Source organism: Leptosomus discolor, chromosome 5 (assembly GCF_034619465.1).
Source record: "Leptosomus discolor isolate bLepDis1 chromosome 5, bLepDis1.hap2, whole genome shotgun sequence".
NCBI lineage: Eukaryota > Metazoa > Chordata > Aves > Leptosomiformes > Leptosomidae > Leptosomus > Leptosomus discolor.
This window is the reverse complement of record NC_141395.1, coordinates 39,945,220-39,964,049: the sequence shown is the minus strand read 5'-3', so window position 1 is coordinate 39,964,049 and position 18,830 is coordinate 39,945,220. Positions and strand designations below refer to the sequence as shown.

Below are 18,830 nucleotides of genomic sequence, written 5' to 3'. Positions count from 1 at the left end.
TTAGCTCATGCCTTGTCCACAACTACAGCACCCTAAGCCACCTCTCTACTGCCCCAAACATGTGGAAGACTTTTCTGTAACATATAGATTGCCCTGCAAAAGCTTATTACTGAGTAGTATTCTTCAGTGAATGGAGAAAGCGTATATATATATATATATATATATACATATATGAAACATTATACTGCAGCCCTCCTCTTCATTGCCTCCAATAAGGATTTCTCTGTTTACATGTCTGCTTGTCAATCACTCTTAGCTGCTTCTACACAAACACCTCCAGAGAGGTGGAAAGGGAGTGATTTACGTAAGACAAACAAAAAACTCCGAAGATGGCATCTGATTGATACTTCTCCTTTACCTGTTTGTTCTGTCAATCAGAAGCAATTTTTGCTCTGCTGTCACATTCACCAGGCTAACTGTGGTTTCCAAGTGCACTCATTTCAGTCCTGTATGTGGGCTGTCACCCAGCTCGGAAGAGATCTCAGACCAAGTCTTAAGGCTGCAGTCTCCTGTAAACAGTGTGATTAATACAGTTGGCTTCACTCAGACTCAGAGTTTGAGGTTCACACCCCGTCAGAAGCTGGGAAAACAGTGGGCATTTTCCAAGCAGCCTTCTGAGAGCAAAGTGCTATTTGGCACCTATGTATTTCAAAAGCTGGTAGATGTTATATCACTAAAACAGACTACTCACAGACCTGTAACTCCCTGAGACTTCCCACTCTATGAACTTAGATGCCAGCTCCTGATTTCCTCCAGGTATGTTTAGCACAGCCACTTCCTGGGACTCTGGATCTCTCCTCATGTTTTCAAGAAAAGACTTTGAATTGCACGGTCCTTTCTTCATGCCCGAGTTTTCAGCCTCACGGAAGAAGTTTTGCATCTTTGCTGGAGCTACCATAAAGGCTGCTCAAAGCTATGGCAAATTCCTGCAACTGCCCTCTAGTCGTCTGTTCTGAGAGCCAGTTATCAGGATTTTTTGGGCTGCTCTTTTCCCGCTCCTTCCTGCATCTCCAGCTAAGATGGAAGAGGGTGTTTGTACCAGAATATCCCATAATCCCATACTCTAAGACTTCATCTCATTGACAAGGTCAAATGAAATGGTCACTTAAGGAGCATGTCCTCATGCTGTCTGACTATTGCACAACAGCCCTTCACCAGTTATACATAGCTACTAGCAAACACCTACAGAGCAATACAAACTTTATGAATATTCTATCACAAATTCTTGACATTTGAGGAAGGAAATAGAAAAGCTTCATGTAAGTGTTACAACATGTTACAACAGACACATACTTATCATCATGCAGGGGCTGTTCAAGTTAGTGGAAAACAATCTACATATTCCACTGAATTGAACAGACCTGCTATCGAGGCCTGTGATGCTTTTCACAGTCAAATAGGTATATTTGCAAGATGGGCAGAATGACCGGAGAAATACACTTGGTTGGCTGGAATTTCAAGTGGTGTATAACCAAGAAATTAAGCCAGCGGGCTTGCTTTCTGAGCCCCATGGAAACCCAAGGATCCACCACACCACAGCAAAGGCAGAGCAGATGCCAGGACTCCTGATAACACTGCAAACCTTAATCAGGCATGTTAGCTCCCACCTCCTTTAAACACCAAAAAGTAAATGCTGCATAAGTATATGCCTTTTCTAGATTATATTGCAAAGGGAAAAAATGCTTTTCATGGTAGTTTTACTGAAGATGGAGTTGCAATGCTTTCTCCTCCTTTGAGAACATGTTAGGAAAAGAAGGGCAAACCCCTTAAAAAGAAGGAGCTGCCACCATCTCCATTTGTACTGATGTCAAGGCAGTTTTGGATGCCACGGATCTAACCTGGTACTTCTGCATATATTTTGCAGTACCTTGCCTCAGATTCAGATGCACAAGCTGTACCCACATGCACCTCCTGCATACGTGTCCCTGCGAAGGACTGGATGTGTCCCATCCCCTGCGAGTGCTGGATTCCAAGGGAAGGAAAGCTGAAAAACATTGCTGCTGCCAATCTCTCCACCTTTTAGTTTTCAAGAGACGGTGTGCCAGCGCTCATACGCATAATCTCATTCAGTCTTCCCCCTCAGACAGGCTTGACTGATAGCAACCTGCTCTAAGCAGATAAAACAGCAGGAAAAGCAGAGCAATGTAAAATGAAGTCTGTCAAATTGGGCACTTACGTCTTAAGAGTAGCTGTAACTTTTAATGACACTAAGGACAATGGCAATTTTGATGGAAATGATTTTTGTAGCTACAGTTTCAGGTAGTGAATTTACTGACAGGAAGCAAGAAAAGGAAGAAAGTTAAAAAGGACCTGACAAATAAAATCAGAGGCAAAAACAGTTTCCGCATTACAGCTGAGGTGGGAAGTCATAAACCAGGGGAGATGAATAAAAAAGAAACCAGGATAGCATTCATCGAAGATACTCCTGGAGTCAAAATTAGAATAATTTTCATTGTTATTTAAATTGCCTATGATCTCAGGCATATTAGCAGGAAATTGCAGGAAAGTTCAGAGAAAGATTTCAACTGAGAAATTTTGCAGGTGCCAAACTGTGGAGAACTGGCTAGCTAGCTAGTCCCACCTGAAGGCGAGGCTGAAATCAGCCCAGTTCTCTTCTGGGCTGTTCAGTTCGCCTTTACTACCAGCAGCACATAAATAACGGTCCAAACAGTGTCAACGGTTTGGTAAATGGCTCTTCTATGTGTGTATGCATGTGTGTGCGTGCGTGCATCAATACAAGAACTTGCATGGGGCAAAAACTTCACTCATTTTTGTCACTTACTTAAAAAAATAAAAATCATCCATCCATCTGGTAAGACATAGTATCAATTATGCCACAGAAATTGTAATGACCTGGATTTTCCATAGGTGGAAAGTTGCTCAAATAAACAATCTGGTGAGTGATTTTAGACAAATACAATCACTGAAAACACCATCAGGTTGCAAATGATTTTGCAACAGGAGAAAAACTACTAAATCATTAGGTAATTTATTTGCAGTGAAAAACTGGAGCTGTAACCTTCTTATATGGAGCACTAGCAATACAAATGAACTGTGCCATCCAAAAATTGAAAAATGCTTGCACCACACTGCAGATCAGCTAAAACAAGGAGCTGGCCTCCAAGAAGCAGCAGAAGTGGATGCTGAGATCCTGTATTTCTAAGGGAACCCCCAGCCTGCACACAAGCATGACTGAAATGAAATTACAAACTTCTTACTCAATGGAAAGGACAAGAGAGACACAAACATGTTACTGAAAACATTTTCTATAAATGGTGACTCCATCCTATACCGAAAGCAGCCCCATCACAAGGAGGTTGAGGATGACTCACCTATTTTCTTAGCCTACAAATGCTGCAGCTCTCCAACCAAAGCTCGATTTTAGTTACCCCTAACTGCTGCTTGTCTATTCACAGCTACAAGAATCCTTCCAGCAGGCTGGTGACCAGGCTTGGATTCTGGAGATGGAAATGCATCCCCAGGTCATGTCTACCTCTCCTTCCCTCAGCCCCAGACCATGCCTGTCCATACCTGGAAACAACATTATCCTTGCCATTCTTTAGTAAAAATTCCAGGGGAGCTACTACAGAGCAGTAAGCCAGATGAGGGAGAGAAGCACAGATGTGCCTCATCATGGGTATCCCGGGCCCACATCTGATGATTTAGGATCGTGATGGCATCAGGAGCTTTGTACTTGTATGTTTGCTATGTGCCACACAACTTGATGGCTTTAAAAGGCTCCTGGAACCATGTCTGGATCTGGAGAGTGACCCCTCCATTAGTGGATGAGATAGGCAACCTTGAGCTGAGCCCTGGCCCTTTTTCCACGGGAGCTGTGTGTCTGCAGTCTTGTAGCTGCTTTACTCTCTTGAGAGCAGCAGTGGAGCTTTCCGTAACAACATGACTTTGCACTTCTTTCATAAGAACACTCTCTTTGTTTTGATATATGTCTCATTTTATTCCTTACAATAGTTGCACCTCACCTACCCTGAGGCTGAGGGGACTGGAGTTCTCTATTACTTTGGTGATAATTTTTATGACTCTATTATAATAGTTTTTTAGTTCAGACATACTCAGCGCGGAGGGAACAGGATTCCTTTCAAAAGGTTACAGATATGACAGATGGGAACGTAGCTCCAATGTGCAATGCACAGCCCCTTTTGGACACAGACAAAATGTTTGTGCATGCTTCACCTTTGCTAAGCTCCTCTTATTATCAATAGGGAAAGTGAGCCCAGCTGGCAGTTCCTCCTCTTCATTCCCTGTCAGCTCTTGCAATGAAGAAGCCTCATCCAGGAGAAAGCCTCCTGGGGCAGGAAGAAAGGAAGCAAGGAATGGGTCAGAAAGGTGATCCCTTTTATGTGTGTTTTCCCTATACCTGGCTCTGCTGTTTCCTTCTTCATTCATGCTGAAAGATGGAAGAAGGTGGCAAGATCAGCTCTATGTACTGATAAAATTCTGAATTTGTATAACACAACCAGTCATCACTGGGGAGGAGATTTGGACCTTGGTCCCATTCCTCCCCCTCCAGTTTTCTGTCTGGATTATCAGACGCACTTTCCACAGCAACAGTACAGGCCAGGTAGATTTACACCAGCGATGGATTTGGACCTGTGACTCTCTGACTTGCAAGATACCCAGATGATGGCTGTTTGGATGAACTGAATGCAATCTTTGGGAGTCAGTCTACTTTGTCTGAAAACAAGCTCTGTGTCCCCATGCAGCTCAGGTAGCTGGAAGTAATCTCCCTGGCAGGTGACTCCTGGCTGGCTCGTGGCAGTCGAGGGAAGGTGTGAGCTCCTCTCGCCGTAGGCCCCACACTGCAGATTTCGGTCCTGTATCACCCTCATCCTCAGCATTTTGCACAGTTTTGCACCTCGTCTGCCCTAAGGGAAGCCCATCATGCTCCCCGGTACTGCAGCGGGAGCTCCTGCATCCCACCAGCACATCAATATGCTCCCTCTTTCCCCTCAAAGAAGCAGCTCCTTCCTGAATGTTTTGCTCTTGCTCACCTCTGCTGAGCTCAGGATTCCCACCATCATTGGAGCTGGAGACAAGAGCTGATTACTGACCTCCATTAACACGCTCTGTTGCTGTATCGCCTTTCTCTCCTCCCAAGGAAAGACATGTTGGCTGAACTCAAGTCTATGCCCAAGGAGTGGTTAGGAGCTCACTTGCTTTTTTCTTTTACATTGCTGAGGGTACAAGAGCTGAGGGTGCTGAGCACCCATGATTACATCTACAATCACACCCCCTTCTCCTTTGCTGTCTCCAGGCCCTGCTTCAAAGCCCTGTCCTGCCAAGCAGTGAGTTGTGGTTGCACCAGTGGGTTAACAATACGTGTCTGCCCGGGTTTGCTGTGTTTTTGGTTTCCTTTGCTCCTGGGCTTTGACACTGGTCCTGTTTTCACTGCATGTTGAGAGGTGGGAGAGGGGCAAACACATCACATCAAATACTGACTTGTTTCTGGTTGCTTTTTCTCTCTTGCCCTCCATTATCTGTACTTTTTTGATAACCTAGCCTAACCTTTTTACTCCCTGGCAGCTGGCAAGGTGGATTAGGCTTCATGGGAGCTCCCTCAGGCAAATCCTTATCTCAGGTCGGCATCATGCAAACTCCACAGAGGAGTATCTAACTGATGCCAAACTTTACACCAGTGTAACATCCCAATGGACCACTTGGGATCCATGGGGCTGTAGCCATTCGTAACAGCAGAGAACTTGCCCCATGGAATAAAGCAGCTCTTTACTAGCTAGCACTATGGAGAAGGCGTTTTACAAATTCTCCCGTCTGCCCCTTGTATCCAGTTGCAATCGCTTAAGCTCTCAGAAGAGAAGCCAGCAGGATCCAGAAGGTTCCTGTCCCTCAGGGGATCTTAGCACACTTGGTTATGGGCACAAGCTGAGAAGGATGTGAAATGAAAACGGGTTTGAATAGGTTATCTGTGATGAAAGAATACATTGGGGTCAGCTAACACAGGGAGCACACTGGGTTAACCCTCAGTCAGAAAGGTTTTCCTGCCTGGGATGACCACAGTTAACAGACTGTGAGATTCCCTGCTTTGAGGAGCTGCTCCAAACCCTAATGCTCCTCCAAGCATACTGATTTTATTGTAATTCACAAAGAATTACCTCTGAACTGCACCACAGAACAAAGAGTTAAGGAAGCCTAACACTACGTGCATTTTTATTTTGCAACTAGACCAAGAGTTGTCAATACATGGCTTAGCTAATTATAATCTTAAAAACAATAACTAGGATAATTAGCTAATTTTAATTTAATTTTTAATGAACCAATTCTGCACAAAGCACATTCCAGTAGCAACAAACACACACCTGCACTTCCACTCTCTCTGGTAGTAAACAGTTGTCTAAAAAACTTCTTGCCAATGATCTGCCAACATTTCTACAGATGACATCTTTCTCCACAAGCTGATGACCTGAGGACCTCACACTCACCAGCCCTTACAGAAACATGTTGGGTGACAAGAGATGGACACAGCCTGGGAGAGGCAAGGGATGAGCGCTTATATCCTTGGCCCCACTGCCCATTGTCTGGCACGACAATAAAGCCTCAGACCTGATTTTATCATCCTTGGAAGAAGCCGGTAACAGTTGCAGGTACTACACATCCTGTTTTCTTAATAGCGTGGCTCCAGCAGCAATGGAGGGGAGAGGAAATGCCAGAGCCTCTTCTCTGGCTGTGCAGAGGTATCTCCTCTCTTTAAGTAGCTCCCTGCACAGCCCCCAATTCTGGAAGCAAGCAGAGCCTATGGGCTGTTTCCTGAAGTGAATATCTGAAAGCTCAGGCACAGCTTTGGTGGCACAAATGTTTGGCACACGTTAATTCCTGTGTCATATTTACGGGAAAAATACCAATCCCTTGGGCTTGCACATACAGGCCAAAGTCTGCACTGTGCTCCTGCACCAGCGCACAGTGATTAAAACACAGGGGCTTGTACTTAATTCCTGGTGATTTTGAATTCTGCTGATGCTCAAGTTTTGAGTCTCATCTATTTTAGTGGGGAGCTTTGAGAGAGTATGTGTGTAGTGCAGCCAGCGCCACTGAGCTCTGAGCTCTTGGGGCCTCGATGTATTACTGTGATATGGAGAAAACAACAGCATTGAATTTTTTTAGCCAAATTCTGAATATGGCCCATCTTTTTTCACCTACTGTAATAATATACTTGTGCATAATGTAATATAGATGTTATAGAATCAGTAGCTAAATACATAACTTAATTCAAAAAATAGGTATCACTATAGATCAATATGTGACATGCCTATCTAGTTCAGTATGTTTTCTTGGTACAAATTATGACAGAAATACAGTAAGTCATTAATTTCAGATTCCTTCGCATAGACATTGTCACTGTAATTTTGCCAGGAGACAGATAGTAAATCATACTTTTCCATCTGACTGATGTTCTGTTTCCCCTGTCTGATTTCAATGGCTGCATGCTATCTTCAGAGCAGGAATTGTTCATGGCTCCTTTTATTAAAGCACAGTCACATTATTGAAATTTCTTTTGTATTATGATTTTCTAGCTGTACGTGAAATTGCAGAACACACAAAAAGAAGAAAAAAAAAAAGCCCCATTTATTTGAGTCATAGTAGAAAAAAACCCTGCTGCACACATCCTGGAGAGAAAAATGCCAATATTAAAATTGGGGCTCCATGCCAGCTTGGGTTAGTAATCAGTTTCTTGGAATTCATGAGCGAAGATCTAAAAACTACTAGTGATTTGGATGACTGGTTTAATATACTACCAAAAGGGTTTAATAATGCTAGTTCTTGCAATGATTAGCTTACCACAATTTGACTGCTTTCCAAGATTCACCAGGAAACTGAACACTCATATAACACATAACTCGTATATACTCAGTAAAGAACCTTCCTTTTCACCCCACTTTGTTTTTCTAGTGGCCTAACAAAGCTCCTCAGATTTAAGGTGTCATATCTCCGTTCTCTCATGCCGATACAAACCACAGCATCCACAGTCCAAACCTGCAGCTGGACAGTTCAATACACCTGGGCAGGCCTGAGGGCCTCTCAGAGCAGCCCACTGCATCACTCCAGGCACCGGATGGTCACACACTTCTCCCCCTCGCCTTCCCTTTCAACCCAGGGCTGCAACAAGCTCTTGTTTTTCACCTAACAGCATCATCTCATCAGTAATGCTCTGGGAAAGTCCCACGTGTTTCATCCATATTTGATAAGGTTGCACTCCCAGGCTGGGTAACTAGTGGCCAGAGCAAGGCTGTAGTTTGCACCAGTTAATTTCTCTTTCTGGCATGGTTCTGGGAGTGGGGAATCACTTTTTGGTTTCATTGCCTCCTTTTCTCCAGTCACAGAACGGACACACTGCATTTCAGGGACTGAGAGATGCTGGGAGAACAGCAGAACACACTCATGCATGTGCTAACACCTTTTGATGAGAGGTCTTACTTTCTTAAGTTATATTGAGATAATGGCATTAATAAAACATTTTTAAAGACCATTAACAAAGGAGAAGGAGGTGCCACTATTCTGAAGTAAGGGTTTCCATAATGAGCTGAGAATTAGCATATGATAATGTTATGCTTATATAGTCCCTCATCTGTTTTGAATTCTGACTATACCCCAAAGTTCCCTGTTAGAGCTGTGATCCCTACTGTGCAAAGTGCTGCTCAAGAAGACATAAAGTCAGCGAGATACAGAAGCCCTAGCTGAAGGATTACAGATGATTTGTGGGCAAAACAAAGCAATGAACTTAAGATATAGTGGCAGGAAACATGAGAAAGAAAAATAAAGTAGAATTCCAGCAGTGAAATCCTGGCTCTTTTCAAATCAGTGGAGATTTTGCCCTAGAATGAAGCAAAAATCTCCTCTTTCCTGTTGGGTTGTTTTTTTTCACAGTGAAGACGCCTGCCCAGGGGCAAGGTTTGTTCTCCCATCCCTCCACACTTGTTCTCGATGCAAGGAACAAACATTTGGGCATCATCTAGGGACTTCTTGAGCAAGGATGGGTTTGCAACCAGTGATGGTGGAAGGGGAGAGGACAAGGAGGTGGAGAAGTCATTGGGAAGGGCAGGCAGATGAAAGGCAGCAGCAGAGGTTAAGCATTGGCAGGGCCAATGGTAGGGACAAGCTGGAGCTCTGTGCTTGGCAGAAAGCAGGGTGGCCACTGAAGAGCACCCAAAAATGTCTTTGATGTTCAGAGCTGTTTCCAAGCTCAAGTTCACAAGTGTAGGTTAAAGCTGCTCTTCGGACCTGAATATTACCAGGAAGGCCAAGTTGTGATGCCAAAACCTCTTGCGTTCCCACCCGAGGGATAACTCACCCAATATCCTGGCAGGAAAATGGAGATACTAGTGTCTGTGGCTACAAAATTTCTGCCATTGACTTTGAGAAGGATGGCACCATGCTACCAAAAACTGTGTCACTGGGACTCACTCTCCTGCAGGGACAAGGAGCAGTTCCTGCCTGTGGGATCTAAAATGAAGAGAGTGTTTCAAGATGTCAGCTTGACAATCTCTTGTGGACCGACCATTCATGCCCCAAAAATGGTGTTTTGCTATGAATTCATATAGGTCCATAGAAAGAAAGTTATTCTGGGTATGCCTATATTGGGTGATGAGAGATCTAGGAAGTTCAGAAGTGATTATGGACCCCTCAAACTGACAAGCTAATCCTTTTCAAATGGCTCCCAACTGTGGCTACAAATCTATCTTAAACCACGTCATAAATTGCATTTCTCAGATTTGGGTAGATGTGTGCTTTTCTGTCAGTAAGTTATGCATGAGAGTAAAAACTAATCAGCACCTAGGAAAACTGCCGTCTCACTGACATTTGCACAATTTCTCCATAAGCTGCCAATGAACATCCATCACGCTGGCGGTACACTGTCTCCTTAAGTTTACATAAGCTGCTGTCTGGGAACATTCATTTAAACACAACCATGTGTACTTACAATAACTGAGACTGCTCTCTGAGTTGTTATTTGCTTCTTTTCTCTCCCTGGGAAGAAAGGGGAAGGTTAACAACCCCCCTGAAAGATCTCTGCCAGTACAGGCAAGCACAGAGCACTCTGGACTCAGACCTAAACCTCCAGGACTGAAATCAAAACACGGCTGACGTGTGGGAGATAAAGCAAGCTGCTAAGTGACCCCAAGGGTCCCCGCCAGATCTCTCTGGAGAAAATAGAGACTGCCTGAGACTTACAGCATACTTCACACCTTCTCTGCAGCCATCGCAGCTGCCCATCACCCTGCGTTCGCCTCTGAGAGGGACTGGAGAAGATCTGGGAGACCAGATTTGAGGTCGATAAGGAGAGAAGTGGAATGTGAGATGGGTAAAAACCACCAGACCTCCCCTTTCACCTGTGTACTGCTCCACAGGAGTCAAAATCATGAACACCAGGCAACTATCTATATACATATTTGTATGTCAGAACTAGATACATATTTGAGCCAGGCCTTGATTCACATCAGAGAGATCAGGCTGACATTTTCTGCAAGGGTTTCCAGGTGGAACTGCAGCCTCAGCTCAAGTTGAAGATAAGTCCCAGTCAAACCAAGGGGATAAGACAGGCACCGTATGGGCAGCTGGGGCCCAAAACCCACAATGATCTCCCCGGATCCATAACAGAGCTATGAAGTTGCTACATAGGGTTACTAAATCATCTGTGAGGGACACAAGGTTTTATAAAAGGATCCAAGAAAAACTACTAATGGGTCTAGATCTACAACTGAACTTCAGTTCAGCATTTCATTTGTACGTGCTAATGATTTCGGGCACAAGCATAAATATTTGGACAGCTGTCAAAGCTAGATGGCTTGTTGTCATGTTTATATTTTACATTCGTGACTGTTATAAGTCCAAAAAATCAGAGGTACAAGATCAGTTCACTAGAAGAAAGCTAAATATTCAAGAAATGGGCCTTTATAACTACTCCTTTACCCAGAGATAGTCACAGTTACTGTTAGAGGCAAGAAAAAAAAAAGATTAAATTGCATTTGGATTTCTCACCCCAAACCTAAACAGAAATCCAGAAACAAGACAGAAAAGTTCTCCCAAATGGAAACCTCTCACAAATTTTGATAGAGAAAAGAACTCCCTAGAGAAAAAAAAAAAAGAATCCTGATTTGTGAAAGATCAGGCAGTTGAAATTTCTACAAGACAAGTCAGTCCTGGCACACACACACTTGCAAAATGCTTTTAAATGGAGGCTAATTTCAGCTGTAACTAAGCAGTGACAAGCACTTCTATGGATGATGATTTGGAATCTAGGTATTATCAAAAGTAAACCAAGTGGGTGAAAAGGTTATAAGACACATAAAACAGTGCCTCCATTTCCACTGAAAGTAGTCTGGTTTTGAGTCAGAATGACCGGAGAAAGCCTCTCCTCTTTGAATTCAGTGTGTGTGGAATGGACTTGAGAAAGTTTGCAGACCTTATGAATTCAACAGGACAAGGGCAGAGCAGAGCTCAGAGCCTGTAAAAGCTATGAACTGCTCAGAATTTCATTTGTGCAAATAGCAGGTAAAATCTTTGCAGCAGGCAAAAAAAAGCTTGGAAGCTTCAATGAAGTCCAGATTTCACTTCATCGTAGTGGTTTCCTGAATCTTGATGTTCTGTCTTTCCTATAGCATTTATAAAGTCATAGTTCACAGATGCTCCTTTTTTTCCCTCAAAACACCCCTGGAAGTGCACAGTAATCTTCCATTACCTGAATCTCTTCCACTACTTGGAGGAAAAAAAGAATTTCACTCCTTATTATAGGTAAACTACAGATTTAAAAATAATTGGTTTGGGTTTTGTCCTACTCTACAAGGTATTGAGCTCTCAGCAAAACACAGGTCCAGGTCAAAAGCTCGACTGTCAACTGAATTAAGTCTGAAGGATCTCACATTAGTCCTGGACTGAAGGCTACCATGTGTGGGAGTGGCGTGACACGATCTACTTTGTGTTTCTTAGAGGATACTGGAACTTCACTTTCCACATGACACCCCACAGTTTTTGAACACAGCAAACAATGAACTAGATTGCTCTAACTCTCTCTAATAGCCTTTCTCCTCTAAATTCTGTTTCCCTATTCTTTAATCCATTATCAGAGTGCAATTATTTCTTTCAGGAAAAGTGATTAGTACTTTTGTACTTCATCCACATGCAAGAGATACTGTAATGAGCAGATCCAACTAATTATTCTCCCACTGAAATCTCTCCAAAAAGAGTCCTTACAACTTTCTCCTTCCTAAACTCTCTCCAAAAAGAGTCCTTATAACTCTCACATAAGAACCTAATCATGTGTTGGAATTACACCTAGGTGGGACACTTCACCACCTGACAACACAGCAGTCAAAATGGGACCGCTGAAGCGTGATTGTGGGATGAAGTTTGGCTAGGCTTTCCCGGGGCAAGAAGTAATCATTATTTAAGCAGTTCAGAAGATCAGCATCCTGACATTCTTCAGCAAAGCAGAGAACAGGTGGATCAGCATGGCCCTCAAGGAGATGCTCCTCACAAATTTGTTTTCTCTTGTGTCTATGACATTAAACAGCCTTGACCATACTGAGTGACTGCAGTTACAGATGGACAGAAAAAGAGGAACATAAAGCATACACGACAGGAGAAAGGAACGAAATACTACCTTAATTGAAAATGACAGTATCTGGGAAAAAGGAAATTGTAATCTGTGTTACTGAGTACTCGTGAAATACACAGATCTATACAGAAGTACTTTCATTGTCAGAAAAGAAAATACATTGGCAAGTGTGTAATGAGATTGGGCATACAGCCATGAAGAGTTATAGGCTGTCATTAATTATGGAAGTATGAATCTTAAAGCCATGTGACCTGGGAGAACAAACTCATGTATGCCTTTACAGAGCCTGTTCTTCAATGTGAAATGCTATTTTCCTCAGCAGAATTGAAAACACGCAATCACACTCTTTAGAATGAGATATGCAGGCTGTGCACAGGGTAATGTTTTTTGAAAATCTGGTCTTATTTTTAAGATATATTCCAGAAGGGTTTCTTTACAACATTCCTAATAAGAACTCAACCATTACAATTAAATCCATACTTCTCATTACTTGAGATGGTCATCTGCCTAGGAATTCATCTTCTGCCATTCTAGACAGCCTTATCACAGCTGAAACGAAAATATTAAATATAGGTTGCAATCTACTTACTTGCCTCTCATACAGTTAGGAGTAACAACTCCCACCACCATGCCATCCATTTTTGAGATCCAAATTGGAAAAGCAGTTCTTAAAATCACTCAGAATACACTTTACCACGATTTTTACAGACACCATAGGTAGTCCAGCCTGATTCATGCTATGAGCAAAGGAGGAGGTTGCTCAGAGTAGTAGAGGGCTGGCATTTCACACAGCGGCTCTTGACTGATCATTGGCCCTCAGTGAGTGCACATCAGGGGGTCAGTGGCAGCTTTTACATCAGCCAGACCTGCATCACAGCTAAAAGGACTTCAGCTTTAGCATCAATTAACGGCAGTAAGCAAATACTGAGTGTCTCTGAGAGGCCCCAACAGAAATACAAATCCAACAGCATAGTAACATTAAATACTCAAAAAAGGGATCATACCTTAAATTCCTCCAAGATTTTGTAATTTTTCCCATGATATTCACAAAAGTTTCTCACTTCTTTGCATTCTGGACAGCATCCATTGTGTTCCACTTTTGTACACTTTGGGTGGATTTTAGGGCATTCTGGTTGATCACAAACAGGTCCATCCTCAGTACAGACACAGGGACAGTTGGAATGTCCCGGGAAAAAACGTTCTCCCAATTTGTACACAAACCCACTGTCATCGACACAGCCCTTCCCTCGATAGTCATCAAAGATCAGATTGTCATTACTGGAGGTCTGGTCCCCTTCATCAGCAGGGTAGTCTTCATGATTGATGGCAGCTGGAGTGACCAAAGCAGGGAGTACCAATAGAAGTATCCATGCTTCATGGATATGAAGAGCCATTCCCCTCCTCAGCTTCTCCATGAGATCTCAATGCCAGACAGAAACAGCTGCTTCCATAGGGAGACCAGTGTTGTGGTCTGAAAACAAGTTATTTTTAAGTGAGAACAAACTCAAAAAATTCTAAGGAATATTGTCTTATAAAGGCCATAGTTTCAACCAGCACCCAAGAATAAAACAGTGCTTTAAAACTGCACAGGTAACTATCACTTTTTCATTTGAATTAAGCCTCTTCTTGATTTACTGTTAAAAAAGAATAAAACATACAAAATACATAAATTAGACACACATGCCTGTAAGCATATGCCCACAAAATATCTCTGTAGGAATGGTGGCTCATAGATCATCTAATTTTTATGTTCCTCATCCACGCAGTCGAGTTTCCTGATGCACCAGAAATCAAACTAGGTGCCTGAAATCGCATGGTGATGGGCAGCTCAGAGGGATTTGAATCCAAGTTTAAGCATGGTCTTAACCTCCCGCTGTGGCCACTGTCCCTCTGTGCTATGTATGGTGCACAGTCCACTTCATTAAACTGAGGTGGGAAACCTGAGTTGAAAAACGAGACAAGCACAATCTGCAGGTAGATCTGCATCCAGCATGAAAGATGGTGCTGGGTTATACTTGGTCTGCAAGAGGTGGAATAGTACAGAATTCTGCGTACAGCATCTCTGAAGAGGGACTACCTGGGCTACCAACACAGCCCAGCCTGCGGCAGGTAAGTATAATCCCAACAGAAGCAAAGATGTAATTCACCTTCTCCATTATTCAGCATTTCAGTAATTCCCAGAGAGAAACGTAGCGAGCAGGATGTTAAATGCCTGTGTAATGCACGGAGCTGCTGAAATGTGTTTGTCTGATTAAGCTGGAGCCTTTCTTAAACTTTGGGAGCCGCGCAGCATGGCCCGACCTTTGAAGAGCTCAGCTGAAGTGGTGGAGCCGAGGACTGACCCCGAGAGGGAGAGGAGCTTTGCACTGCCCCCAGGGAGAGCCAGCTCCAGGTGAAGGCTCTGTGTGCATGTGCCTTGGGTGCGCTACTGGCTGTGCCACATCACTGCCACCAATGCACCGTCCTGCCTGCAGACCAGCCAACAGCCACTGTGACCCCAGCAGCAAAAGGGTTTCTGCCCCTCTTAAGAGAACTGGGCAAAGTACTACCGGAAACTTTTAAATGAGATGAAGTATTAGCATCATACGGACTGAGGAATGATGGAGGTAGTTGCCGGCACAAACCAAAAATGGACTGTTTGGATGTGCGTGCATACCTTCTCCTCCTCCGTTCCCACAGCATGCACACACAGATACACTCAGGATATACAAACATGCATTAACCTACACACACAGGCAAAAACGTACTCCCTCACCCCACTCCTCTGAGATTTTATGGATCAGGATTTTTGGTAGACTGCAGATGTTCAGCAATTAATTCTCCCTCAATTGAAGCAAAAAAGCAGCAGCAGGAAGAGAAAGCTTTAATCCTGAGAAGCAGCTAAGGGATCTGTTGACAAAGCAGTTTTTCCAAAGCCACAACAGAGGGAGACACCGGATATTACACAAGCTTTATCAAATTCAAAAAGATATCTTCTTAATCGAAGTACTAGCTACGTTTCCATCACCAGGACTATGCACCCTGTTACTACTATCAACAATATCTATTGTAACATATTGTTTGGAAATCCAGTGATTCATGCAGATCAGCTGCTTTAGCTATCTACAGAGCAGAGAATCTCGCCCACCAAATGCTACAGGTAGGTTGCCACATTGCAGAGTGGTGGGCATTGTTGGGGGGGGGGGGCAGAAACAAATGAAGTAATTCATGTCTGAGGAAATGTGAAACAACCGAGAGAATCTGTTGAAGTTTGATGAGGAAGCTCTCCAAACGCTAAAAAAAAAAAAAGTTCTCCAACGATCATAAAAAAGACCACTGTATTTTGCTACAGCATCTGAGACGTCCCACAGCAACTCACACTCGGCTCTGTGGTGATCCTAGAAATCTGACTGCAAACCTCTTGCACGGGCAGATTTCAACAAGTAAACAAATGCTGCTCAGCTCAGAATTAGTTTACAGCTGAACTTTCTCATCATGAGAGGGCCAGGATCGTAGGTAAGTCTCCAAGTACAACGTTTCCATCCGCCTTCCCTCACCCCAAGTGAATAATTCACACTTACCTAATCAGGCTCGATCTGAAAGCTGAAAGGGCTCACAGGCCAACATAGACTAAGAGGTTAGAAACAGATTAGTGAAAGCAATTCCTCCTAATCGCATTTTCGGTGTTGAATCACGGACAATCCCTCTTTCTCCACCTCCCACCGCAAAACAGGGGAAAGCGGCAGCCCAGCGCCCACAGCATGAGGGCTGAGCTGGAACCCAGCGCCGGGTCTTCACGGCGAGCGGCGGCGCGGCGGTCCGGAGGCAGGCGTGCCGCGGAGACACCCCGATGCCAGCAGCGCAGTCATCGCGGCGGCGAACTTGGGCTGGATCTCCTCAGGTCTTGGGCGGGGTGGGGGGGGGGAAGAAACCCCCATCTGTATCCCCTCCCTATGACCGGCGGATCCCTTGCGCTTCCAGCTTTGCCACGGCGGGGGAAGGGGGGGAGAGGGGGCTGGTTAGGCTGGCGGCAAAATGGGAGAGGGAGGGCGGAGATGCCCCGTGGCCGGCGGGCGGGCAGCCCCCAGCTCCTCTGCGGGGACGTCCCGGCCCGGGGGCCCAGCATGCCCGCTCGCCTGCGGGCGGCGGTGCTTCCGCGGGGCGCCGCGGCCCCGCTCCGGCCGCTGCCCCGCCTGCGGGGGGCTGGGGCGCCGGCTGCCCTCAGCGCCGCGCTGCCCGGCCCCGGCTCCGGCTCATGGCCGCGGCCCCCTCCGGGGCGCCCGCTGCGGGGGGAGAGTCCCCCATCGTCGCCTTAGTACAACTTCGCATCTTCCCGCAGGCGGGCGCGGGGGAAGGGGCGCCCAGCTCTCCTGTGGGGTGGTGTGTTACATTAAAGATCAGTCTCCTTGCAATTCGTCTGCTCTGTCATTAGGCGTCATTGTAAAGCTGTTTCTCCAGAAACCATCAAAAGAGAGGTTGTCGATGTTCGGAAAAACACGGTGTCAATAGAAAGAGGGAGAAATTGGGGATTTTATTTGGCTAAAACGCAGAATAATACTCCTTTCAGGGAATTATTCCAATGCAAACACTAGCGATGAAGGCACTTCCCTAAGCCCTCGCTGCTTTGTTGTCAAACCATTCTTCTTTACGCCTTGAGGTCAAGGCTGCGTTACGCAGGCTGCTGCTCCGCGAGTCCAGAGACAAACCGTACTGCCGGCATCCCCGGAGAGCACCCACTCGGCCTTGGGATGGAAGAGAACACTGTGCACTTCGCTGCCCTGGCCCCACAGGCTGGAGAGCTGCCCGGACTCAAGTTGCAGAACCTGAACGGATCCGTTGCTGCTTGCCAGAGCCATGATATGACCTGAAATTCAGAGGAAAGTTATCGAGGTTTGCAAAGGCAAAGCAAGAGAGTGGCGCTGTAAGTTTGGAGATCATTGCTTTAAAGGTTAACCTTTAAAGATTAAACACGCATACTCCTCTTTTCTGAGATAAATTATCAGAAAATATAGACAGATCAATAATAATAAGTTTGGATTTTGGAGTGATTAGATGAATCTGGAGACTTCAGCATGCTGCTCATTAGGAGCACAGCTATTTTAATTTTATTTGGATACAATTATTCAGGGCCAGATTCTGACACACCGACTGAGCACCAGAGAAGTAGATGCTCTTCTGATACCTGGAGGTATCTGCATCAGACCGTGCTCTTAGCACTGCTTTTTTTGTACAGCTGTCTAAGAAATGGAGATGCGGTTTTTCAGCTGAATTTCAAGGAGGTCTGGCATCTAACTGAACTGAGCACCCTGCTCCCTTATATATCCTTACGAAAATAATTGTTAGTATAGAATTTGGTCTAATAAGAGAAAAAAAATAAAAGGAAACCTAAAAAAGGTTCTAAGGAGTTCCCAATTTCCATGTGTTTATTTATGAACCAAACTGACTCAGTTTTCATCACTCTCAAGGAGGTGGAATTTGTTTACAAGTTTATTACTTCCTGCTGAAATAAAAGCAGAGGTAATAGCTGGTAAGTTTGAAGCACCTTATACTTACCCAGCCACCAGGTAAAGCCTCTCTCCTTTTAGAAATTAACTGTAATAATCATGAGTTTTCAAAAAAAGAGGATCAATACATTCATTTAAAGCCAATGTGGTCCTCCTGACAATGGGATCATTGTACTGTCAGTCATGATCTTGGTCAAACACCTTTCTCTATTAGGAACAAGTTCAATATACCCTCCACATGATTACAGCTCTTTTTATGTATCAGGATTTTATCTCTGAAAGCAAAGGCATCACTAGCAGAGGAGTAATTAATATTGACACTGACAAAGTCAATCTGACACACCAAGGTCATAATTTTGGGGAAGATTATGAAAAACAGGAGATATTTTGCTATTTTCAATCACTCAGATTATTCGCCAAGTAGCCAACGGGAACATGTTGCCCAACAGAAGTTAGTATGGCGGAATCTGTCCCAATTTTAATAATGTGCAAGCCATAGGGCCTTGGGTGTGCCTATGTGATGTATAGTTCAGCCAGGGAATATATAGTCCCTCCATTCAAACTAATTCATAACAATGATGTGCTTCGCTCCGCTCATTGAGATCCGATGGCTTCATTTGACAGCCCAGGAAGTAAACAACTACCATTTTCTCCATTTATCAAAGGAAACACATAGTCTCAAACATCCTACAAATGCACTGAGAATATTTAATCACAAGTTATGCTTTGCGTGGTCATGGATATTTGTGCAAGAAAGGGAA

The 18,830-nt window shown here is 44.3% G+C and overlaps 1 protein-coding gene across 1 annotated transcript in view; it reads right to left on the bottom strand.

The window, feature by feature from the left end:
- Positions 1-14,001, bottom strand: part of VWC2L (von Willebrand factor C domain containing 2 like) — a 52,489-nt gene extending 38,488 nt beyond the window's left edge. Inside the window, exon 1 of the mRNA XM_086465922.1 lies at positions 13,591-14,001. Within this exon, the coding sequence (XP_086322048.1) occupies positions 13,591-14,001 (411 nt within the window). The remainder of the gene's footprint in view (positions 1-13,590) is intronic.
- Between the last annotated feature and the right edge of the window lie 4,829 nt (positions 14,002-18,830).